Here is a 25,164-nt window from a genome sequence, read left to right on the forward strand (position 1 = left end):
CTATCCCCATCGTTCTGCCTGGACACTGAGGTCCAGCTCCAAGGGCCTTCTGGCGGTTCCCTCCCTGCAAGAAGTGAAGCTACAGGGAACCAGGCAGAGGGCCTTCTCGGTAATGGCACCCACCCTGTGGAACGCCCTCCCACCAGATGTCAATGAAATAAACAACTATCTGACTTTTAGAAGACATCTGAAGGCAGCCCTGTTTAGGGAAGTTTTTAAGGTTTGATGTTTTGTTGTGTTTTTTATATTTTGTTGGAAGCTGCCTAGAGTGGCTGGGGCAACCTAGTCAGATGAGGGGAAGATAAATAATAAAATTATTATTCTTATACGTGGGGCCAAAGCAAATGTTTTCCTCTCCGCCCAACAGGGTGCCAGACTAGGGAAGAGCTCACTTTTGCCACAGATCTGAAGTGACCACTTGCAGAGAGAGAGAGCCCTTGAAATCAGGCCATACAGAATTACACCAATGGCCTCCACCAATGACTCCCCAATGTTTAGGAACAGAGGCTTTCCCCAGTCCTAGCTGGAGTTCCAAGGGTGCGAATCTTTTGCCTTCAAGTAGCGTTTTGCCATGTGATGATACTTTTTGTTGAGGCGGGCGGAGGCGCAGAAATAACACTTGGATATCCTCGGGCTACCCTACTTCTCACATAAAGCATTTTGAAATATAGCTGACTTTGGGATCTCCCCCCCCCGCCCCCGGTACCCCTTGTCCCGCCCCCCAACAGGTTTAGCAGGCTTCTGTTTGCTTCAAAAAGCCTTTTGATCGGCAGCGGCAAGGGGGAGAAAGGAATGGTGTGTTTGCATCCTACAAAGCCAACCTTATCTCTCGAGCCACTTTCCACTCTTTTCGGTCTACCTTAATTTTTTTTTTGGGGGGGAGTGATTAATAATGGTGTAAAATAAATATAACCCCTTCTCTCCCAGCCTGTATGGCCACTCTCACCCCTTCCCCTGTAAGGGAAGAGGGGGAGGGGGCAACCCAGCTCTCCTTGCAACATTCATGAGCTTGAAAGAAAAGGGTCGGACATTTGGAAAATAATTACCCCTGACAGTTAGCTGGTAATGAAGGAGACGTGGTCGCCTCTTGCACTGCCCCTGATCTCTCCCCTCCCCGCCCTGGCAACTTTTTCATTTTTTCCCAAGCCCCGCTAATGCAGTCAACACATTCATTTGCCTATAGCAACTTCCTTGCATTTTTAATGTGCCCCGGGGCTATCGGGCTGGAAGCTTCGCAGAGTGGAGGGTTTTTTTGGGGGGGGGGTTGTTGGCGCAGGGATATGGAGGGGAGGAGGAGGAGGAGGCTAATTCTAGCAACATCCGCAGCCCGGCATCTGAGGACCGACTCCTTTCTTAGCCGTTCATCTCCCCTTCCACGCTGAACATGAAGGGGAAAGAAAGCGCTGTCGGATGGAGCCCTGTCTTCTCCCATCACCAGCGACTGACTGCCTAAGGGAGCCTGTAAGCAAGGCCTGGTGGCCTGCCCCTGTTTTTTCACCCCACACCCTGCTTTATCACAGGTACACTGCGCCTCTACATGGAGGTTCTGATTAGCTATTGCGCTCCAGGACTTTCAATATGAGCCCCCCCCTTTTTTAAACAAGTCGTCTGAATTTCCCATTTTTACCCTTTGACACTGATATTTTGACCAACCTCGGTTCTCCCAATTGTAAATTGCTAGGGCTAATATTAATATTGCATTTTTTACACCTGCAGTGGGGCCTTCTGATGAAGGGCAGGTAAGAAGTGCACTTTGGGTGAGCCTACATGCCGTGTAACTTTTGCCTGGCTTTTACCCGGGGCCAAGCCTTGACTGGGGCAGCCCTGCAGAACTCCTTGCCAATAGAAATTTGGCAGGAGCCATTCCCTACCCATTTTTTATGCCTTCTAAAAACGGTACTATTCAGACATGCCTTTTGAACCTGAGATTCTTCCTTTGACATTCTTATTGTAGCACTGTGTTTTTCTTCCGTGTGTGCTATCTTCTTGTAGGGAAGTGCGATTTTTAATAAATAGAAAAATAAAGGTAGCGGCTTTTGCTGCGGCCGTCAGTTTCATGATTGGGCGTGGGGAATGTTAATATCCCAAATCCCAAATAATAATTATTAAACATTCAAATCCCACCCCCGTTAACATGCTTCTCTCTGCTTATGGCCCTTAAGTCTCCGTCCTTTGGCTGGGGAGCCAAATCTCAGCCCTGGACTTGACTCTTAAGCGGCTCTCGTGAAATCCGCTTTGGGCAGAAGCTCCTGGGCCTGCACTTAATTAACCGCTAGTGTTGCTACCTTCGCTTCCTAGAGTTTGAAACAGCGACCCCCTGACCCCTCCCTTCCCGTTTATTGTGGTCTACAAGTGTTAGGTTCGCTTTCGAAATCCGCAGCTCCTTAACCCCCTGAACCCCCTAGGCCTCTCGCTTGTGGGGCTCCTGTGATCAGCTCTGCCAGGTTAATCAGGCAGGGCATGAGAGGGCAGGGCGGGGGCGCGGGGGACCCGGGGCTTTGTTTTAGTCCCCCGGCAAGTCGGGGGGCTGCAATCCGAGCCCCTTCGGTAGCTGTGCGAGAGGCCCGGTGTCCCCCTTTGAACTCTGTTCAATTGGGCAAGGGAAGGGAAGGGAAGGGGGGGTCAAAATAATTACAGCCCCAGCGGAGGCGTTGTGGAAATCCCTGCTAAATCCTGGCCTCCTCCTTAAAGGATTTATGGGGAGGGATAGAAAGGCTTGCATGGGAGAAGGAACTGGGAGCTGCGGATAAGGGAATTGCCCCCTTTCCCCCATGGCAAGGATTCCCTGAGCTGGCAGCAGCCTCTGGACAGGCGGAAGTCGAACCGGCAAAGCTGCCACCCTTGCCGAATACCCTTGCCAGGAAAAACAAATTTCATAGAATCGTAGAGTTGGAAGGGACCCTGAGGATCATCTAGTCCAACCCCCTGCAACGCAGGAACACGCAGCTGTCCCTTACGGGGATCAAACTTGCAACCTTGGCGTTATCAGCACCATGCTCTAATCAACTGAGCTTTATTTTGTCTGTTTGTTTCTTCCTGTTGGCGCAGGGCCAGGGTAGGGAAGAATTTGCCTTCCAATGGTCCCTGTTTACAAACACGCTAGGGGTGCTAATAATACCAGTCTACCTTGCAGGGATATTGGGAGGACTTTTGAGGGGGTGCAGGCAGTCTGGTGCCCTCCAAATCATTGGACTACAGTTCCCATCATGGGGGGGCACATGGCTAACTTTCCATACTGAGCACCCAAAGTGACTGGGGAACAGGAGTGGTGGAGAGAGAGAAACTTTCCCAGAGAACTATTTTTCTCCTCCTCCTCATATGCTCAGGGATGAGGGATGCTTCGAGGTCAATAAAGAATTAATTGCAGGGTGTTCTAATTGGTTTGCAGAATGTACATGGGCCGTCTATAAGTTTTCCTAGCTGGGTCTCTGCCACGGGAGTCTATTTTGTACTGCCTTTACATTCACCTGCTCTTATTTTCTGTGTCGTGTTTAACTGGTTTTCCACGCCACGTTCCTTGCATTTTGTACCTTGCCCTGAGGTATGGGCGAGGGAGGCAATTTAGTTAGCTAATTAGTTTAATTAAGAATACAATATAGATTTGACTCTGGTTGCGTGGCATTTGGGACAGCCGAGCACTTTCAAGGATCAGCTCAGTTCTTGCAAAGCTTCTCTTCCAAGCCATTCACGGCACTCAGGAATAAGAATTGCCTTGTAGGTGACAGGTGAAGGGCTCTATATCTAATCTACCCTTCTGCTGATAATCATTCTTCCTGGGTTGGGGATGAAAGGAAAATGTGGTTCTGGGTAATATCCTGGTGCCCACTCACACAGCTAGCCTTGCCATGTGTGCTCTCTTCGCCTGCAGAACAACTCTTGGATCCGGGACCACGATGAGACGGGATCCACGCACTCGGGAACGCCGGGACCTTCCAGTGGTGGGATCGCATCGCAGAGCGGTGATAACTCCAGCGAACAAGGTAGGTTTAGCGGATGCTGGAGGGAGGAGAAAGGCTCTGCTTCCGTGGTCCTGGATTTTTTGTGTGGGCACATGGCAAGCAGAGCATTGCAGAGAGAGCTCTTTAGGCGGAATTAAGTATCTAAAGAAAGTGTGAAAAGTGATGTCTTTGACCAAGAGCGCTAATACAGCGAAGAAAGAATTTAAGGGAACAATTGTAGAAAAAGAAAAGACATCCACCTCAAATAAAAATATTTGACACGGGTCAACAAAATAGGGAAGCTCAAGAAAAATAACTAGTGGTCCACGTATAACAAAATACAGCGGTACCTCGGTTTTCGAACGTTATCCGTTCCGGAAGACCGAGTCCTGAAATGTTTGAAAACCAAAAACTCAGTACGGAAGACTCGATACAGAAAGCTCAATACGGAAGCTGGGTGGCATGTTCGACTTCTGAGGCGAGTTTGAAAACCGAAGCATCTATTTCTGCGTTTACGGAGTTCAAAAATGTTCATCAACAGAGACGTTTGAAAAACAAGGTCCCTTGTACCAACAATGAACCAGGTAACCTGACAATAAAATTGTTGCACGGCAACGAAAGTTAAGAAACTGAGTTGAAAAAGTCAGTTACGATCACCATAATCATGATAGTTGTTCTTAGCATTTAAATATTGCAGCCTTACTCAGCCTGGGGTCTTCCAGATGTTTTGGACTACAACTCCCATCAGATCCAGCTTAATTCATTTGCCTTCAGTCTGGGAAGAGTGGCATTGCAGAATGACTTAACCGAAGGCAAGCAAAGTCAGTTCCGAGTGAGGGGAATGCTTCCTGAATCACATTGCCCTCACTGTGAACGACGCGTGCCAACTATATGAATTCTGGGAAGGGGAGTGAGCGCAGTCCCATTCTGTGCAGCACTCTCTTCTCTTTTGAGCCCTCCTCTCCAAAATCTGTGAAGCCAGCAATGCTTTTCGTAGCAGACTTCTTTGCAGACAGTGCTCCTCTTCCTAATTTCAGCTTTCATATTAACTCAGCCATCTATGCCACAGCCCTGTGTGTCAGGCCATTATTTATGAGACTCGTCTTGCAAAAATAATAATAATGAGGGATGGAGGCTGAGGCAAAGAAAATGGTGGCTCGGCTGAGGATTTGTACTGGAGAGATGCATGGAGCTGGCTATGGAGGGAGAGTCCCTCTGTAAAATCGCGGTCCCTTAGCACAAGAGCCATGACAGACTGGAGTAATTTGTACGTTGCAGCTGCAAACTTTCACCCAGCGATGAGATGCTTCTGGGACTAAGATGCTGGTTATAATGAAGTGAGGAGGGCCAGTCGAGTCTAGACTTACTTGTCTTGTTTTTCTACAATGTATTCAGCGGCTTGCACAGCAATGGCCAAAGAGGTCCTTACAGAGCTTTCCATCTGAATTTAAGCAGTGTATTATGTGGGAAAGTCAGTAAAGGTTGGAGAGGAGGGCAGAGGGAAGGCTGAGCAAAGGGGGGGGGAATGTGAGCACATCCAGTTACATCCACTTCTTTTGGGGACCCCAGTTGCAGGATCAAAGGCTCTCAGAAAATGAGAAGATGGGGCACATCTGTGAAACCAGGCTTTGCATAGTGGTCTTCACCAGAGACAAGGTGTGTGTGGGGGGGATATACCTTTGGGTACCTAACATACCCCAGCTTACCTGCATACCCTTAAACTGTGCCAAGCAGTGCTGGATTTAGAGTGCTGTGGTTGGTTTCCCCGCACAGGGCGCTGAGCCAATGGGGTTCAAAATTGAGAAGATCCATTTGCGGGCAGCAAATGTTGGCCTCGCTCAGGGTGCCAGACTCCCAAAGATTTCCAAAGTTTGCTCCTGGAGCCAAGGCCACCCAAACATAGCGCAGAAATGATCAGCAGTGCTTTAGGATTATGAGTTCTGTGAACTTACGATGTAATCTGTGTTTTATCGGCCAACGTATGGATCGGGATGCAATTATTCTTTGGATTCCACAGTCCTTTGAATTTTGCGATGTACGAAAGAACTGTCTCATTTAGAATAAAATGGATTTCGAAGGGCAGACCTTCAGATGAGGTGTGCTCAGAAATGCTCGTTTTGCGATAGAGCAAGTATTTGAATAAGTAAATGAAAACAAGTATTTAAGGATGAATTTTCACGCTGATTTTTATTTTTTTAAAAAAACAACACCCCAGAGGCAACTGTAAAAACAGAACAGGCTTATGAACAAAAATGTGTGAAACCAGATTTCTCCATTGGAAGAAATTATGGTCAATATAGTCAAACCTGTCCTAAGGTGGGGTGTTTTATTTTTGGGGGGGGGGGAGGATACAAACTGGCTTGTGTTAAGTGTTCCGGGCCTTCTCTCATCCAGATTCTGAAGCGTTGCAAGGGAGCCCCCCCCCCCGTGCCAACGCTCTGCTTTCCCTCCCCGTGCCTTAAGCCAGGAAGGAGATGCATTGTGGCCTCCCATCTGTGTTTTGCAATCCCCGCATGTGCGGAGAGGCCGTGAGTGCCCACCTACAACACCTGTGAGCATGTGCCACAGAAAGCCGGAGATCGCTGTTATGCTAATTAGAGTGTGAGTTTTTACACACACACACACACACACACACACACACACACACACACACGGGCCTCTGCATTCCAGCAGTCGCCATCTGTTGAGCAAATACGCTGAGAATGGGGGCATCGAACTGAAGAAAGGGGAAGCAAAGGCAGGAGGAAAGAGGAGGGCCGTGTGTGTGCTGGCAGCCCTCAAAGCTGGGGGTCGCCCTGGGAGTCACTGCGGCAGAGCTGCAAGCTGCCCCACGGAACCTCCTCCTCCGACCTTGCAAAGCGCAGAAGTCAGCCTCCAATGGGGGGGTTTGTGAGGGGGGAGCAGGCGAGGGAGAGATGAAAAAGGAGGACCAGAGTTGGAGGAGGGGTGGACTGCCCTGGGAAAAATCGAGAAACAGCATCCAGGTTTTTTAGAGGCGATGGGGTGAGCGAGGCCTCCTAGGGGAAGGAGGAAGATTTAGCCTGCTGACTTCCCGGCCCCCTCCCCCCCCAAAAAATGTCCTGTCTTCTTCTTGCCTCCATCCTGGTCCTTGCCTGCTGGGCCCACTCCTCTCACCAATGTGGGCGGTAAAAGGATGTGTGCGTGTTAGGAGACCTGGCATGCAGGGCTTTTAAGGGACGAAGGGTTAACATTTCCATCCACTACCCCCTCACTTCCTTTCACACAGTGCCCTTCAGGAAAGTTAGCCATCAGCCCAGTTGCTAATCCCTTGCAAATCAGCAAGGAGTGGTAAAATTGGCTGGGCCAGTTTTTGAGATGCTTCCGGCCTGGAGGGTTTGCCTTCCTTTGACCGCTTGGAGAGCTTGGGAGCAAATATGGTGCTGGTGAGTGTGAATTAAGCTCTACCCCATGGGTAGGCAAACTAAGGCCCGGGGGCCGGATCCGGCCCAATCGCCTTCTAAATCCGGCCCACGGATGGTCCAAGAATCAGCGTGTTTTTACATGAGTAGAATGTGTCCTTTTATTTAAAACCAATCTCTGGGTTATTTGTGGGGCCTGCCTGGTGTTTTGACATGAGTAGAATGTGTGCTTTTATTTAAAATGCATCTCTGGGTTATTTGTGGGGCATAGGAATTTGTTCATTCCCCTCAGCCCAAAAATATAGTCTGGCCCTCCACAAGGTCTGAGGGACAGTGGACCAGCCCCCTGCTGAAAAAGTTTGCTGACCCCTGTCTACCCAACCTCTCTCCTTCTGTGGCTATATCAGTTGTTCCAGGCAGGGAAAGTTCAAAACAACCATTTAATTTTTATTTTTTTAAAAACCAGATTAAAACACCCATCAGCATTCTTCGTACCTAGATAGGCTTGCCGAAAGAAAAAAAATGTTTTCAGCAGGTGCTGCAAAGGTTTTGGTGAAGGTCCCTGCTTGAGATCAATAGGCAGGGAGTTCCGAAGTGGGGATGGGGGTTCGCCTAGAGCTTTGAAGGCCCCACCCATCAAGAGACCATCACCAGCTGAAACCCACTTCTTTTTTGGCCCAGTTCCCCACCCTGCTCTTCTAACCACGAAGCATTGGCTTGTCCCCAATGTTAGTCCTGCCCAGAGCAGACCCACTGAAATGAACAAGTCTGAGCTTGGGCCAGGGGTTCCCAACAAAATTTTCTCGAGGACCCCTCATCGAGCCGCTATTGTGACAAGGACCCCCATTAATTCCTAATCCTAAAATTAAAAAGTGAGAGCCAAATTAAGAGTCTTTTTATATTTTATATTTATACGTTTTTTTACAGTTCTTCCTCTTCATCTGTAGGCCTTTGTCGTTTTAACGAACCACTTTTTAACCAACGGTCCATTTTTAACTACACGAACTGTAGCTTCCGCGAAAAACAACGCTTTGTTTACGAACACTACTGTTTTGCAAAGAGGCAGCGCGTGCCAGGGAGGAGGGAGGGGAATGGAGAAGACAGGGTACCTGCGCAGTAGCACACAAATGAAGCCGACGCGCACAAAGCATCTTGGGGAGGTGAGCGTTAGTAGAATGCGCGCGCTGCCTCTTTGCAAAACAGTAGTGTTTGTAAAGCGTCACCTAACGGCATACAGCAGAACTACTGCCTCTATCTAATTCTAGTTTTGCGCTAGACTCTGCTCATGCAGGAAGCGGCCAAAACAAAAAATCTGTTATCATACGAAATATATTTAATATATTTTTTATTCTAATAGCATCTTGCGGACCCCTCTGGCATAGCTCGCGGACCCCTGGGGGTCCCCGGACCACCTGTTGGGAACCACTGGCTTGGGCCATTCATTGCAATGGGTCTACTTTGAGCACAGCTTGGTTGGAGACTCGACATCCATAAACCTGTCTGCAGGCCTCCAGAGACAGGCCTGGTTACTCATGGCAGGAACAGAAAGAAGCCGGCCCCGTGTGTGTGTGTGTGTGTGTCCCCTTTCCTCTCATTCCAAGCAGAATGGTGACGTTCCAAGGGTCAAGGGGTCGGCGCCTAAACGGGAAGGGGAGGGGCAGCTTGCTTTTTGCAAAGCGAAATGCAGGGGGGAGGGCTGGGTGTTTCTTGCTGCCCACCAGCGGCTGATCAAGCCGACATTTTTGCCCGACATTCCATTCCTTCTCTGGGTCAGTCGGCTTCCCTGGCTGCCCGTGGATTGGGGAAGTTACAGGGGACAGATGCATGCAACAAAAGACACACACACACACACACCCCAGCCCCAGCTTAAGTAGCAATGGGTTAGGTAATAATAATGATAATATGCCACCTTTCGCCAGAAAACTGCAGAGCGGCTTGCAGCATGCAAGACAAATTTCACAACATAACATCTATGTAACATCTAACTCAAAATAATTATACAAATGCAATCATTTTAAGGAATGCATAATGAAACGCGAATTCTCATAAAAGCAACAGCATAAATAGAAGAGAAAATCAGCAGCAGGGTATCTAAACTATAAAGGCAGCCCACAGATGCAGAATCTTCTGTCAAAGGTAGCTCTTGATCCTGGCTACCTATAGAAAAATGACAGAGTTTCCCAGCTCTTCACCTGAGGGCTTTCCTTCCCTCTCCTAGTCTCTCACCCTAGGTGAGCTTCGCTTCCCTGCTTCTCTCTCAGGGCACTTAGCACTAAAACGTTCCCGTGCATTAACCCAACTCTTTACTGTGTACACCTCTAAAGCACATTTGAAGCACATTGCGCTACTGAGTACTGGATAAAGGGCTTGGTAAATTTAGGAACCGTTTTGCAGCTCCGAAGTACGGTATGTTCCTCTGGATTCAATGGGACTTAACCCCAGGTAAGTTTGTACTAGCGGTGCAGCCTTGATTGCATCGTGTGTGCAAATATGACCCGAGCATCCATGTATGTGCTCGTGCCAATGTATATACCATGAAAAGGAAGAGGGCCGGAGTCAAATTGACTGGACCAGAAGCGCCTCAAAATCTGGTCTAGTCAATTTCTGCACTCCACTGAATTGCAAAGGATTGGCATCTTGACAGATAAACTAACTTTCTGAAGGACAACTGTGAGAAAGGGGATGAGAGTTACGCCAGTCTGGGCTGCCCCACCCATGAGGCAAGCTGAGGCAACTGCCTCAGGCGGCAGGTCCACTGGAGCAGCAGATTCTGGTGTCGATCTTTCTTCTTGTTCCTGATGCAGAGCTTCCCTGCCCCCTTCTTCCTTGGCGGGGAGGGGGGCAGCATTTTGGGGTCCGCCTCGGGTATATTGGGCTGGCCCTGGGACCTGGGTTTTACCCTTCTCCAAACCAGACTCTTGTGTCCAGGTTGGCAACAGATGTGAGATCAGGTAGCATCTCTCAGTGGGGTTGGTTTGGGCCTAGTGCAGGGGTCAGCAAACTTTTTCAGCAGGGGTCCGGTCCACTGTCCCTCAGACCTTGTGGGGGGGGCAGACTATATTTTGGGGGCAGTGGATGAACCAATTCCTATGCCCCACAAATAACCCAGAGATGCATTTTAAATAAAAGGGCACATTCTTCTCATGTAAGAACACGCTGATTCCCGGACCGTCTGCGGGCCGGATTTAGAAGGCGATTGAGCCAGATCCGGCCCCTGGGCCTGAGTTGGCCTACCCATGGCCTAGTGGCTTCCAGGTGCCAACTCTTAGAGTGGGATAATAAATTCAGACCCTCCAAGTGTCCCTATTTTCCCTGATTTAGAGAAGCCATCCTGGTTTCTGATTTGATCCCGGAATGTCCTGCTTTTCCTTAGGATTCCCCTATTTTCAATGGAGAAATGTTGGAGGGTATGGAGTTATCCTGTACAGGGAAGGGTTTTTTGTTTAATTTTTTTTTAAAATGTTTTTATGCCTGTTGAAAGCTGCCCAGAGCGGCTGGGGCAACCCAGTCAGATGTGTGGGGTATAAATAGTAAAATTGTCATTATGGAATGGGACGTCCCTATTTTCGTCAGAGAAATGTTGGAGGGTATGTAAATTAGTCCTTCAGAGGGTATGTAAATTGGTTTTCCCAGTAGTGATGTATGGAAGTGAGAGCTGGACCATAAAGAAGGCTGATCGCCAAAGAATGGATGCTTTTGAATTATGGTGCTGGAGGAGACTCTTGAGAGTCCCATGGACTGCAAGAAGATCAAACCTATCCATTCTGAAGGAAATCAGCCCCGAGTGCTCACTGGAAGGACAGATCCTGAAGCTGAGGCTCCAATACTTTGGCCACCTCATGAGAAGAGAAGACTCCCTGGGAAAGACCCTGATGTTGGGAAAGATTGAGGGCACAAGGAGAAGGGGATGACAGAGGACGGGATGGTTGGACAGTGTTTTCGAAGCCACCAACAAGAGTCTGACCAAACTGTGGGAGGCAGTGGAAGACAGGAGTGCCTGGCGTGCTCTGGTCCATGGGGTCACGAAGAGTCGGACAAGACTAAACGACTAAACAACAACAACAACAATATGTAAATTAGGAATGAGGGGAGAAATTAGAGGGATTTTCCTCTGAGATCAGGCTCCTTTATTCCAATAATAATAATAATAATAATAATAATAATAATAATAATAATAATGTGTTTACACAACTAGCTTAGGCTGGGATCTGTGCCCCTGTGGTGCTAAAGCAGGCACCCCCAAACCTTGGCCCTCCAGATGTTTTGGACTACAATTCCCATCATCCCTGACCACTGGTCCTGTTAGCTAGGGATCATGGGAGTTGTAAGGCCAAAACATCTGGAGGGCCGCAGTTTGGGGATGCCAGTGCTAAAGGGTACTTTGCTCATTTGTATTTGTGGATAAGAAAACTCTGGATCATCTGGTAAGGCCTGGGCTAAAGTCCTACCTCTGGTTCCACTGGAAAGCTGCCATTTCTAAGCCTCGGTTTTCCCTGTCTGTGAAATGGGGGAATACTGCAGTGAGGACACATGAGAGAGCTGCATTTTTATCTTAGGACTGCAACCTTTCACTAATAGGTTAGTCAACAAAATCATTTTGTAATTTGATTAGTGCTGGCTAAGCAAAAGAGTCAAAGGCACATTTTAATTCTGGGTTAGGACGTTAAGACACCTGCTTGTTTATGTTTTGAAACTAGTTCCCATATGTGACTAACAACGGGGAATGGCAAAGTAGAAATATCAAAGCCTTCTCTTTCCTGAAACAAGGAGGAGGAGCTTTCATTTATTAAATAGCAAATCATTTCAAAATGGGATCTATTTTTGGTAATGTGCACATTTATTTCAACTTAATTAGATAAAAGACAGACAATTAATCAAATAAGCATACAGTATAAAAGCTTGTTTTTTTCTAGGTTCAGATATTGTGTTTCTTCATTTAGGAAGAGTGTGCACTGTCTGTTCTGTGGCAGAACACAGAAGTGAGAGCCTCCTTGAAGCACACTGTTTCCCCCCCCATCCTGCTCTGCCTGGTCTAGTCATAAACCATAAATCCACCTATAATGTGGTAAGCAGACAAGAAAGGTGTAGAAGGGTACTGCCTGACCTTATCAAAGTCCCGAATCCTGGGATCTGCAAAATAATAATAATAATAATAATAATAATAATAATAATAATATGGTGACAGTGCTCACTTCGCCAAAATTTCTTTTGGTGAGGCTCTGCTGCCATTGTGCACATCTCACTGCAGTGACGTTGCTGCAGCCTTTCTTTTCTTTTCTTTTCTTTAATCTTGGCCTTTTGGCTTGCCTGGAAAAGCCCAACCTTCCAGCTGCATCTGCACCTCGCCCTTCTGGTTTTGTTCTTTGGCAAAGAATTGTCCTTGTGCACCCCTCTGCAAGCAGAGTACTGGAAACAGAGGGCAATGGATTTTACTTTTGCATTTTTGTGTGCGGTGGTGGGGAAGTGGGAGAGGGGAGGGAAGCAGGGTGGGGCTGGTGATCAAGTGGGGACACGGGTGATGGCTGCTGGAAGCCCCCGACAGCAGCGCTTTCTCTGATGCATAATTTACGTCCCCCTCCAGGCAGGGCTTTTAAGCTGCCTTTTAGCCGGAGGATATAAAAGCATGACAGCTGTTCCATTGGGCTAGGATTGGGCGGGTGTGGGGGGAAAGAGACGGGATTTTATGTTTGTTAGGCGAGGCTTGTGTGCAAAGGGAGGCGGTGAGCGTGTGATAGCAGGGGGTTCCACAGTGCAGGCCCCCCCCTTTTCTTGGGCATTGATAGGAGGGAGGAAGTTCTGTCTTCAGCTGAGGAGGTTGACTCAAAACGGGCAGAAGTCAATGGGGTTTTTCCTTGTAAGTGGAAGGATGCTACTGTGTGGGATAAGAAACCTTATTTTATTAGCTTTTAAATCTCAGCTTTCGCCCCAAAGAGCTCAAAGTGGCCGTACAGGGTTGTCCTTCCTTTTTTAAAAATCCTGACAACAACCACCCTGTAAGGTAGGCTAGGCTAGGCTGAGAATGTGACTGGTTGGCCTAAGGCAGTGCTTCTCAAACTTCTTTATCTGGGCCATGTTTTCAGAAGGCTCGCTCCACACAGAATTTCTTATTGATGACATTGGAAAACGAAAGGGAATAGCTCCTACTCGCACTTGATTTATAACACAGAACACAACTACTTTATAATATGATCACGGGGCACCCAAAAAGTATAAATGCAGCTACATAATAGCACAAATCATTGCCAATATATAATTATAAATGAGTTTTCTCCAGCTTTCCCCAAGGTTGTGACTCTGGAGTACAACTAAGATTGTGCTTGATGCTCAGTCTTGATCTCATTTTGAAAACACATCTATCCATATTCTGCAAATAATCCCCCCCCTCTATACTACACTGAAATGTTTAAGTGTTTCTTTGATGGTCCTTGAACTTTCCTGCCACACTTGCCATCCTCTCCTGCCACACGAGTGTGGCACATCATACCCTTTGAGAACCCCTGGCCTATGGTCACTCATTGAGCACCAGGGCTAGGCAGGGCCTTCTGCCTGGTCCTTCCTGGTCCTAAACCAACACTCCAACCACTGCACAACACTGCCTCATCTTCAGGACCTTTCGTGGTTATGCATAGGCGGTTTTAGGGAAGTGCGACTGGGTGCCGCCTTGCAGGGAGCGCCGAAACAATGCTGTAGAACGGAGAGCGAGAGGCACCAAATTTTAGCGTCACTGAAATTTCAGAGCCCAAAGTCTGCCACTGAGTTGTGGGATGTATTTCAAATAAAGGCAGCACATCATGTTCTTCCTTAGTAATCCACCATCCCAGAGAGAGAGAGAGAGAGAGAGAGAGAGAGAGAGAGAGAGAGAGAGAGAGAGAGAGAGAGAGAGAGAGAGAGAGAGAGAGAGAGAGAGCGCCTTGCCTAGGCTTCCAAGTCCTCTGCCTCCTCATGATATAAAAACTTCTTGTATGTTAAACAGAAAGGTCTCCAAGCCTATTTAAAAACATGAGCATAAGTTATAGCATGCATTACGGCCTGCATTATAAAACAAATATGTTGGCATGTGTTTTTATCTAGTTTTTAGCTTATTGTTGATTTATTTATTTATTTATTTAAAAACTGGCTTTAAAATGTTGGCTTTTTCATTGATAATTTCATTTATTCTTCTTATAAACTGCTTTGAGAGTTTGGGGGCTTTTCAATCAAACGGGATATGAATTCTATGAATTAAACAAACAGATATACAGAGAAACGTGCGCAGTTCATAAGAAAGAATTACACAAGGCACCCCCTCCCCTCTGCCCCTGAATAAAGGTATGCTGTTCCCCATTCCACTGGGGGGGGTGCCTCCCCCAAGATGTTTGCTGTTGATTTAGGGCGATTCGTCATAATTTTCTTTCCACTAAGATAAATCCCAGAGCAGGGTTACATCTTAAAAAGTATAGAATAAAATAAAACAATCAGGGGTGGGGAATCCAAACCACCACAGTAGCCAACTCAAATATCCCATCCCAGCACTGCAAGAGTGGCGTTGCTGGATTCCATCTCCCAGCCAGCATGGCTAATGAGAGATACAACAGCATCTGCAAGGCCACAGGTTAGCCACCTCTGAGGCTGGTTAATTATCTGATATCTGGAGTGGGTCATTATCTGAGCATCTGGTGCCTCCCTGTGGCATCTGATGGCCAACCTTTGGCCTCCCAGGTATTGCTGGACCACAGGCTCCCAATATCGCTAACCACTAGCCATGCTGGCTAGAGCGGTTGGGAGTCCGACAATGTCTGGAGGAGCCTTAGGTTCCCTTCCCTGTCTTGTCTACTTGCGAGCAGAGGAGATGCCTGTGGCCAAGTATAGAATCGTAGAGTTGGAAGGGAACCCCAACGGTCATCCAGTCCAACCCCCTGCAATGCATCCGTGAAAGATGGCCATCCAACCTCTGCTTAAAAACCTCCAAGGAAGGAGAATCCACAGCCTCCCAAGAGAGGTCAGAAGGTACAGTGGGACCTCGACTTACGAGCTCCTCGACATCCGACGTTTTCGACTTACGAGCGGAAAAAGTGGCCGCGTGCTTACGATTTTTCCGACATCCGAACGGAAAACCCATTCGCGGCTAGATGCGGTTTCCTCGACTTACGAGTTTTTAGATGCAGTTTCCTCGACTTGCGAATTTTCCCATTTCCAATGCATTCCTATGGGAAAGCGCTTTTCCTATGGGAAACTCGACTTACAAAGTTTTCGACCTATGAGTGTGCCTTTGGAATGGATTAAATTCGTAAATCGAGGCCCCACTGTACTTCTTGGTGTTTAGTTGGAATCTTCCATGTGATAGCCTTTAGCTATTGGAAGATGGCTATCATATCTCCTCCTCTTTTTGAGGCTAAACATACCCAGCTCCTTCAACCGTTCCCCATAAGGCTAGCCTTCTAGACCCTTGACCGCGTACGCCATTTCTCTCTCCTTTTGTGTTGATCCAGTGGACGTGTGACAGCCAGCTCTGCCTCAAGGACACAGGCAGCCCATCTTAAATTGACGGATCGTCCATCTGTTTTATCCCTCTTAACTCACTGCTGTTTGCTCTGACTGATGAGGCCTCTCCAGACCAGTGTTGAACCATCTAGAGATGCTACAGGTGGAAACAGCCACTTTTTGCATGCAAGACACGTTCTCTACCATGACCGCTAATGCCTGCCTAATGGACAGGCTTAGCTGGTCCTCTATGGTGGCCAGATCCGAGGAGCACCTGCTACACTGCAAACAAAAGAGAGTAGTCCTTCGCACAGTTAAACTATGGAACTCGCTGCTGCAAGCGGCTGGGGTGGTCACCAACATGGATGGCTTCAAAAGGGGATTAGATGAATTCACAGGGGATAAGTGATCAATGGCTACCAGCCACGACGGCTATGAATGCCCCCCAATAACACAGTCCCCACAGGGCTAGTTCAGATGTGTTTCCGGCACAGTTTGCTTTTAGCTGCTAGTTTAGAAATCAAGGGCTGTATGCCAAGATATCCCAAAAGAACCTCCATGCCAGATGCAGGGACAAATATAGGACATATATTACCTTTATATTCTGTTCATGAATGCCCGATCGTGTCTGTCTGGTTGCTTTGTGTAGCAGTATTCTAAACCATATGGATCCATCAAAGCAATTCATATGCATAACCTCCTTCCTGCTCTTACAGCTGTGATGCAGCAGCTGGGTCTGTAATGTTCAGCCAGCTATGCGTGTGAGCAGGTCAAAGTGAGCAGGGGGAGAAGGGAAAACTACCTAGCAGCTCACTATTCTTAAAGACCCTGATTTCAGTTTACAACAGTCCTCCCAAGGGTGAAATTCCACTACCAGCCTCTAGAGGGCCACTGACGTTTGACGCTTGATACTGTGTCTCCCCCTAGTGACCACATATGGTATGACTCCAAAACCTCTTTCTAACTGAACCACAGCAGATTTACTCCCACACATCGTGGGCCTCTTTCTCCGACCATCTTTTTCAAAGAGTTTTCTCTCTCCATTTCTGCTTCTTTTTCCTCGCAGGGGACTGTCTAGACAACAGTGTGGCCTCCCCCAGCACGGGAGATGATGACGACTTAGACCGAGACAAAAAACGGAACAAGAAAAGAGGGATCTTCCCCAAAGTGGCCACAAACATTATGCGTGCGTGGCTATTCCAACACTTGTCGGTAAGAACCTGGATCTTTGTGGGGGAAAGGGTGGGAGAGATGGGAAGGCGCCAGGATCATCATACTGAATCAAACCACTGGTCCATCTGGCTCAGCAGTGCCCCTACTGGCCGAGTCCCCAGTATTTCGTGCCAGGGGGTCATTCCTAGTTTTAAATGAGAGTGCTGGGACTTGAACCCCGGGACCTCTTCAAAAACAAGGGTCCCTGTATCCCATTCTCAGCTACGCAGGGAAGAATTGGGAATGGGGGGGACGGGACAATTCGAACAAGGGTTGATGGGAGTTTCCTGGAGTACAGAACAGATCAGATACGCAAAAACAGCATATTCTGTCTCTAAAACTAGGACTGGGGAACCTGTGACCCTCCAAATGGACCCCAACTCCCATCAGCCCCAGCCAGCATGGCCAACAGTCACAAATGATGGGAGTCGTAGCCCAACAAAGATGTGGATGGCCACAGTTCCCCCCCTCTCCCAAATTAACCCAGTTTCAAACCCTTCCATTGGCTCAAGGGATCACGGACCCTTGTTTTGTGAAGCAGCAAGGAGCAGTTAACAGAAAGGTCCTAGCACGAGGCTTCTGTTTTTCGCAACACCCTCTCTACCTGATCACTTCTCCCCTTGCCTTTTTGGTGAGCAGCAGCAAAGACCTAGGTGATCTTAACACAAGAATTTGGAGTGGAGAAGCAGAGGCTCTGTGGTGGTTGCTGCTACCTCTGTCTCCCCAGTGGTTAGCTGTCTCTCCTCCACCTCCTAGGGCTGGGTTGAGCTCGTATTCTAAATGGTTTTTATCACGAGAGCATTTATTTATTTATTGCAGTTATTCATATCCTGCCCCTCAGGATACAAACCCTTCCAAGTTGGTTTACACAAGTGAGATTGAACTACATTTAAACACACACACACAAACACACCACAATATACAGTATCAAGGTACAAACAATATTGTATATCACCATGATCAATATCAATATCATCAGGGTGCTTTCCACAGGGCAGTGACCTGGTATTATTATTATTATTATTATTATTATTATTATTATTATTATTATCCCACCCATCTGGCTGGGTTTCCCTAGCCACTCTGGGCGGCTCCCAACAGAATATTAAAAACACGATAAAACATCAAACATTAAAAACTTCCCTAAACAGGGCTGCCTTCAGATGTCTTCTAAAAGTCAGATACAGTCATACCTCTTGTTACGAATGCTGCAGTTTGCGTACGACACGGGATGCGTACGCGCCAAATCCAGAAGTACTGGAACAGGTTACTTCCAGGTTCGGCGGTTTGCGCATGTGCAGACGCGACAAATGACAACATGCCCATGTGCAGAATCGGGCCGCACACATGCGCAGACATGGCACTTCATTTTGCGTACTGCTCGTGTTGCGTACAGGGCTCCGGAATGGATCCTGTACGCAACATGAGGTACCACTGTACTTGTTTATTTCCTTGACATCAGATGGGAGGGTGTTCCACAGGGTGGGTGCCACCACCGAGAAGGCCCTCTACCTGGTTCCCTGTAGCTTCACTTCTCGCAACAAGGGAACTGCCAAAAGGCCCTCCGCACTGGACCTCAGTGTCCGGGCTGAACGATGAGGGTGGAGACGCTCCTTCAGGTATACCGGTAGAGTGGGAAGGCATTTGTCGAACAACCACTGGAGGCCATGAGAATTTGACCCTGGCTTCAAACTTGCTTGAGATTTGTAGCATGGGCGTCTCCAGAAGATCCCCACCTCCTCTTCCTTTAACAGGAGAAGTGGAGTCGCTGTGGCAAGTGTGGGGGACCTCTTCCTTCCAACCCATGGGGTGGATTTCCCCATAGGCAGCTTTCTGAAGGCCACAAGTCAATGGTGGATAGAGGCAAAGTGTGGGCTGAGCAGAGGATGCAACTGTTACCTTTGCATGGCAGACTACATCCCAACAACCACGCACAAGTCAGATGTATCCCCTCCTATATTTCTCCAATGAAAATAGGGACGCCCCAATCCACAATGCTAATTTTACTATTTCTACCCCACACATCTTATTGGGTTTCCCCAGCCACTCAAGGCAGTTCAGCTTCCAACATACAGTGGTACCTCGACAACCGAACGATTCGACTTCCGGAGGTTTCGACTTCCGAAGTCGACAACCCCGGAAGTCTTTTCGCCACGCACGCCCTGCGTGCGCGTTCTGCGCCTGCGCAAAGCGGCACGCACGGTCGGCGCCTGCGCAGAAGCGGCGCTTCGACAACCGAAGACTTCGACTTACGAAGAAGGCCGCGGAACGGATCGTCTTCCTAAGTCGAGGCACCACTGTATATAAAAACATAACAAAACATTGAACATTAAAAAAAACAAAACTTCCCTGTACAGGATTGCCTTCAGATGGTTTGATAACTCCAATGAAAATAGGGGCATCCTAAGGAAAAGCGGGACATTCTGGGATCAAAACAGAAACTGGGAGGGCTTCTCTAAGTAAGGGACATTCCTGGAAAATAGGGGCACTTTGGGGGGGGGGGTCTGCAGATGCTTCTACGTGCTCACACCATACCAAACAAGCACTAGGCATTTTCACAGTGCAAAGAAACCCTCCAGGCAGACCAAAGTGCTTTGAGAGGATACGAGGCCCTTGAGGGGCAGGGCTTGGGCAGGAGGCGTGGCCTGCAGAGTCCTGAGGTCCGGATAGCAAGGCTTGGAGGGCCACATTCGTGCCACCGCTAGGCCTGAGGTTCATTTCTCTTGGTCTGTGGGAACAATTAATTCCAACCAGGGGCATTGCAAATTTCCAAGATAGGGAGGCTCAGACTGGGCAGTTCCCTCTTGAATAAAGTGGCCCCACTTAAATGCCTAGCTGGCATTAAGAGGGCTGAGACACTGTTTCTAGTGAAGTTGGAGAATGGGGAGTGTATTGAGGCCCCTGTGCCGCAAGTCTCAAACTAGTTTGCATCTGGGGATGAAGGAAGCGTGCTGAGTCCCCAACATCTCTGGCTGCAAATAAAAGGAACCTCCTGCAATCACCTGTGTCTACCTCTCCTTCCCCTTCCTGAAGATTTCGGGCAGGGGATAGTTCAAGAGTTAACGTAGAGATGGTTAAATCTGGTTGTTCCGGACGTTCCACTGCAAACTTTAGAAAGACAAACTCCGTGAGGGTTTTTGAATGGTCAAGTTGAACAGCAGACCCTCCAAGTGTCCCTGTTTTCCAGGAGGGAGAGACCTGGCATTCACAGAAGCCTTCCCGGTTTCTGATTTGATCCCAGAACGTCCCATTTTTCCTTAGGATGTCCCTATTTTCATCGGGGAAATGTTGGAGGGTATGGAACAGCAGAGGCAGCTCTATTAATTCTGGGGCAACCCTGCAGTGCGAGCCCATCCCTCACGCCAACGTGCTTGAACCAGGGGTTTTCTTCGACAATAAGGCATGCGAACCATCCATTGTTAGAATGGGCCCAAAGCTGGCCTTAATAAAGGAAAATGTTTCAAGGTCCCTTCTTAGGCCATGGTGCTGTTCATTTCTTCCTGCGCGCCATTTTCTACCATTTTCTGCCTCCCTGCTTGCGGCCCCCTTTGAACTGGCAAGCGGGCGGCTTGCTAGCAGTGGGCATCTTTCCATGCCCGCCACCCAGGCTCCCTTCCCTTCCCCTCCTCGCTCGCCACCAAGCTGCCAGGCAATTAGGCAGGGCCTCTCCCTGGTTAGTTAAACAAAGGCGAGTTAATGAGCGCTGGCCAATTAGTGGCTAATTGAAGGAGCTATAAAGCTATTAGAGGCTGGTGAAGGGTAATCAATTCTAGCCAATTACCCTGAACGCATTGGCAGGGAGTGAGGTGGGAGGGGGCTTCCAAGGCTAAGCAGCTATGACTAAGCTGGGCCCGGCCTGGCTCAAATGGGCTAGGGAGTGAGCGAATTGAAATTGGGGCAATAGTTGGTGCCATGTTTTGAACAGCAGCTTTAAATTAAAAAACAAAAAAGAGATTTTCATGAGAAAAGCTTTAGCCTTTCAAGAGGATGTTGGACTACCGATCCCATCATACATGACCATTGGCTGTGCTGGCAAGGGCTGATGGGAGTTGGAGTCCAACGACACCTGAAGGGTCATAGGTTTCCCCCGTGCTGGATTTTCAGGGCCCAGCAAAGTAGGGGGCATGCAAATCTCCCTAGGGAGAGAGTTCCACAGATATGGGGCCATCCATGCTGGAAAAAGGCCCTGTCAACTCATGTGGGAGAATATATGGTGAGTTCATGTGGATTGGGAGCTAAGCCTACTTCCCCCATCCTGACTTCAGGTGCTGATAATGAAACCTGCCCCCTCTCCATATAGAAGTGTGATGGGATACAGGGAACTTCAAAAATAACAACCCTCTTGGTTATAGAAACTTTTGCCAACCTGGTGCCTCTCCACTGCTTTGGACAGCAACTCCCATCAGCCCCAGCCAGTACAGCTGTTAGCCAAGAATGATGGGAGTTGTAGTCCGCAACATCTGTAGGGCTGTCCCCGATCTACTGGGTTACATTGTCTCAACCGCTTCCCGAGAGGTTATATGGCAGTGGGAACAGGATCACAGTCCTTAATGCAGGATGATAGTGATTTCTTTATGTGCTGTGATAGGAAAGCCTGTCATCTGTCCTTACTAGGACACTGAAGGCTTGAACTGCTGTAGAAGCTATTTCCTCTTCACAGGGATCCCTGGGAACTACAGTTGTGTGAACGGGAGCCTAGGGAAACTCTGAACACCTATATTTCCTAGTTTCCCTTTTTGGGAGAATCCATAAATATTGGGGGGGGGGAACTATGTACATTTTTAAGTTGAATTCCATCTCCCCTTTTACATTCAAGAGTCCCCCCCCCACAAGGAAGATACATTTAATTGTGCATCAGGATACCCCCAAGCTTTTTTTAAATATTTTTTAATGCAAAGTAGGAACAGTGAATTATCAGACAGTCCATCCTGTCCTGGCAAGTAGGGGAAACTGGGAGCATCGGTGGAAGTTCTGATCTCCACGATGCTCCAGAAGAAAGCCCCAAAGGCAGGTGGTGACCTTGTGTTCAAAACCTGAGAGTTGCATCCACAGCAATTGCCCCACTCTGCGTGTGACCTGGCTGACCTTCGCTCATCTGTCACCGGGCTGTCAAGAGTTGGGGGCCCTACGGAGGCCCGGTTGTGACTCGTGGGCAAGGACCCAACTCATCCATCATTTGGAGTGACAGCTAAAAGGCCAGAGCAGGCGGAGGGCAGGATGGGGGGGGGGGTGGACAGTTGCCAGGTCCCCCGATACCGGGTACAGGGGAACTTGGTGTCTTGGAACATCTGCTTGGGAATTGGGGGAAAGAAAGGGACGTGGTTTTGTGACGGGCATGGAAAAGGAAGGTGCTCCCCAAAGCCCTCCTGGGATCTGTTCCCATAAGGCGAAGAGATTGGGGCCGAAGAAAGGAGCCTGAAAAGAAAGCAAAGATTGTGACCTTCAGTTGGTGCGGGGCTGGCAGAATTGAGAAGCAGGGCTTTTTCCCTGGGCCTCTTCTTGAGGGTGCTGGTGGGGTTGCATGTTTGTGTGGATACTTCACACCTGGGGGTTGGGGAGAGAGAGGCAGTATATCTCCCTGCATGTAGAAATCCAGCTCTTCAAGAAGGACTCCGTTTCACATTCCCCTGGTACATTCCCCCCCCCACTTTTTTTTAAAAAAAACTCTGCAGACAAGGCTGGCCTTAGCACCTGGCATCCTTAGGCAGTGGCTAGGGCCCAGGCCCGCGTGGAATTTTACCTGTGGCCCAGTATTCAAATACTCCACATCACCCCTCACCCCTGTAGCCTCAAGTGGTATGGTCCACAAAAAAGCTTTGCCACTAGATTTCTGCTGATCATATAAATTGGGCCACGGTTTAGCAGAGAGAAGGGAATGCATGTGGCCAGGAGCTGCTGATTCTTTTTGCAAAATCTTTTTTAAAAAGAGCTATTGAGCTATTTTTAATGAAATTCGCCAAAATCTACACTTCCCTCATAGGCTGCCATACGTCCGAATTTTCCCAGACACTTCAGAGATTTCCACCTGGACGCTGTTTACAAGGGCCGAATACCAGCTATGTCCAGGGAATTCCAGATGTATGGCAACCCTAGCTAAATCTTTGGCCAAAAGGCTCTGGGCCACATCAAAGGCTGAAGAATTGCAAAGGAAATTAGAAATAGAGAAATCAGAAATAGAGTTGGGAGGGACCCTGAGTATCATCTAGCTCAGGCACCCCCAAACTTCGGCCCTCCAGATGTTTTGGACTACAATTCCCATCTTCCCCGACCACTGGTCCTGTTAGCTAGGGATCATGGGAGTTGTAGGCCAAAACATCTGGAGGACCGCAGTTTGGGGGTGCCTGGGTTAGGGTGTTGGACCAGGACCCGGAAGACCAGGGTTCAAATCTCCACTCGGCCAGGAAGCTCGTTGGGTAAAGCCTTGGGCTTTTCCATACCCGTCACAAAACCACGTCCCTTTCTTTCTCCCAATTCCCAAGCAGATGTTCCAAGACACTGTCTCTCAGCTTCACCTCCCTCACAGGGTTGTTGTGAGGATGATACAAAGAGGGCAAAAGTTATATATGCCGCCTTGAGCTCCTTGGAGGAAAGGTGAGCTATAAAAGCAGAAAGTTTATATAAAGCAGATAAACCACATGTTCTCACCTGAGCATCATGTGGATGCCTGATTTGTGGAAGATGCTTCAGGGGGGAAGATGCTGGGCTAACATCAAGGTTGGGAAAGACCAGACATCCCTCTGAATCGATGCGTTGCATATCATCAGACCCCACTGGCAAGAGGGAGCAAAATCTGCTGCAGTGAGTAAGTTGGCTCCCTGAGGTAGTGGGGTCTTGCCCATGCCCTTCCCCCAAAAAACTGGAGCTGACACTGGCGGGGGGAAGTTGGCTCTTCTTTCCTGATTGGGTGCACAATTGTTCTTCCAATTGGATCCCCCCTGTTTCCTCTCCTGTGCTGGAGCAAGTGGGGGCAGATCTGGGAGGAAGCTGCACTGTTGACAAGAGAGGAGAGGACAAAAGGAATTCTTCAGCCAGATGTTCTTATCCAGAGAAGACATAAAATGGTCAAAGAGGTTCCCAGAAGGCAGTTGTGCAAATTGGCACCTGTGGGTTGAAGTGAGTAGAAGGTGGAATCAGAGCAAGACCATAGACATAGAGGCTTTCTGCTCCTGAAACGAAAAGTCAGAGAACTGCCATCGGGGATCTGCAAACGTTTCCATAGCTGTGGCATTTGGGTACTTAGATCTGTCAAAGGATTTGTCATTTTCTGGCAGGGCCCCTGTGCCTTGAACAGCTATGGGGACAGGCAAGAACATCAACAGGGAAGCTGTTCCCCGCCAAGCATTGCAGTGATAGGGGAAGCTTTGCCTGTTGAGCTTCTGCCTGTTGTTGTGGAACTACAAAGGCACAGGAAAGAGAACCAACTTAGTGTAGAACACTTGGTTGATGGCTCAGTTGGTGGAGCAGGAGGCTCTTAATCTCAGGGTCGCCAGTTCTAACCCCATGTGGGGCAAAAGATTCCTGCATTGCAGGGGGTTGGGCTAGGTGACCCTCCAGTGCTACAATTCTAGGACAGTTTTGCTTGTACCATCTGGACTCAAATCCCCACATGTCTATAAAGCACTCTGGATAGTTCGGTGCTCGAATTATGCTGGGGGCCAGGATTTGTTACATCCTCATCAACTTTGCAGTACTCACTCTATTCCTGGGAGACCATAGGGCACATCATTAGAGCCCCCCTACTCCCCCCCATCAATTCTCTCTCCCTAACCAACGCACAAGGTTGTGATGCTAACATGGGATGATCGCTATGTACGGGGGCCAAGCTCAAATCTGGTTTAAGAAACCTTCTGCAAAACCCTTCAGATAATATCGGGCCAGCTTCACTGACACCCTCCCCAACTTCTCTTCTTTCCCCCTGAACAGCACCCCTATCCCTCGGAAGAACAGAAGAAGCAGCTAGCTCAGGACACGGGATTGACCATATTGCAAGTCAATAACTGGTAAGGACCTCAACACTTAGCTCCTTTAGATCCATGTCTTCGCTCAGTCCGGAGGTTCTCTTCATTGATTTGGGTGGCAGCCAATGATCAGTAATTTCAATGGGTCTACTTTGAGTAGGACCCACACTGGATGCAGCCCTTTGGGTTTACGCAATGGTGACTTTTTAGCTGTGT

At 48.4% G+C, this 25,164-nt stretch overlaps 1 protein-coding gene across 7 annotated transcripts in view; it reads left to right on the forward strand.

The window, feature by feature from the left end:
• MEIS3 (Meis homeobox 3) overlaps nucleotides 1-25,164 on the forward strand; it is a 65,715-nt gene that overhangs the window by 31,447 nt on the left and 9,104 nt on the right. For all 7 annotated transcript variants that reach the window (XM_060275537.2, XM_060275536.2, XM_088672751.1 and 4 more), the window contains 3 exons: nucleotides 3,869-3,980; nucleotides 16,845-16,990; nucleotides 24,914-24,990. In XM_060275537.2, coding sequence (XP_060131520.1) covers nucleotides 3,869-3,980; nucleotides 16,845-16,990; nucleotides 24,914-24,990 — 335 coding nt within the window. The remainder of the gene's footprint in view (nucleotides 1-3,868; nucleotides 3,981-16,844; nucleotides 16,991-24,913; nucleotides 24,991-25,164) is intronic.

Source organism: Zootoca vivipara, chromosome 6 (assembly GCF_965207765.1).
Source record: "Zootoca vivipara chromosome 6, rZooViv2.hap1.1, whole genome shotgun sequence".
NCBI lineage: Eukaryota > Metazoa > Chordata > Lepidosauria > Squamata > Lacertidae > Zootoca > Zootoca vivipara.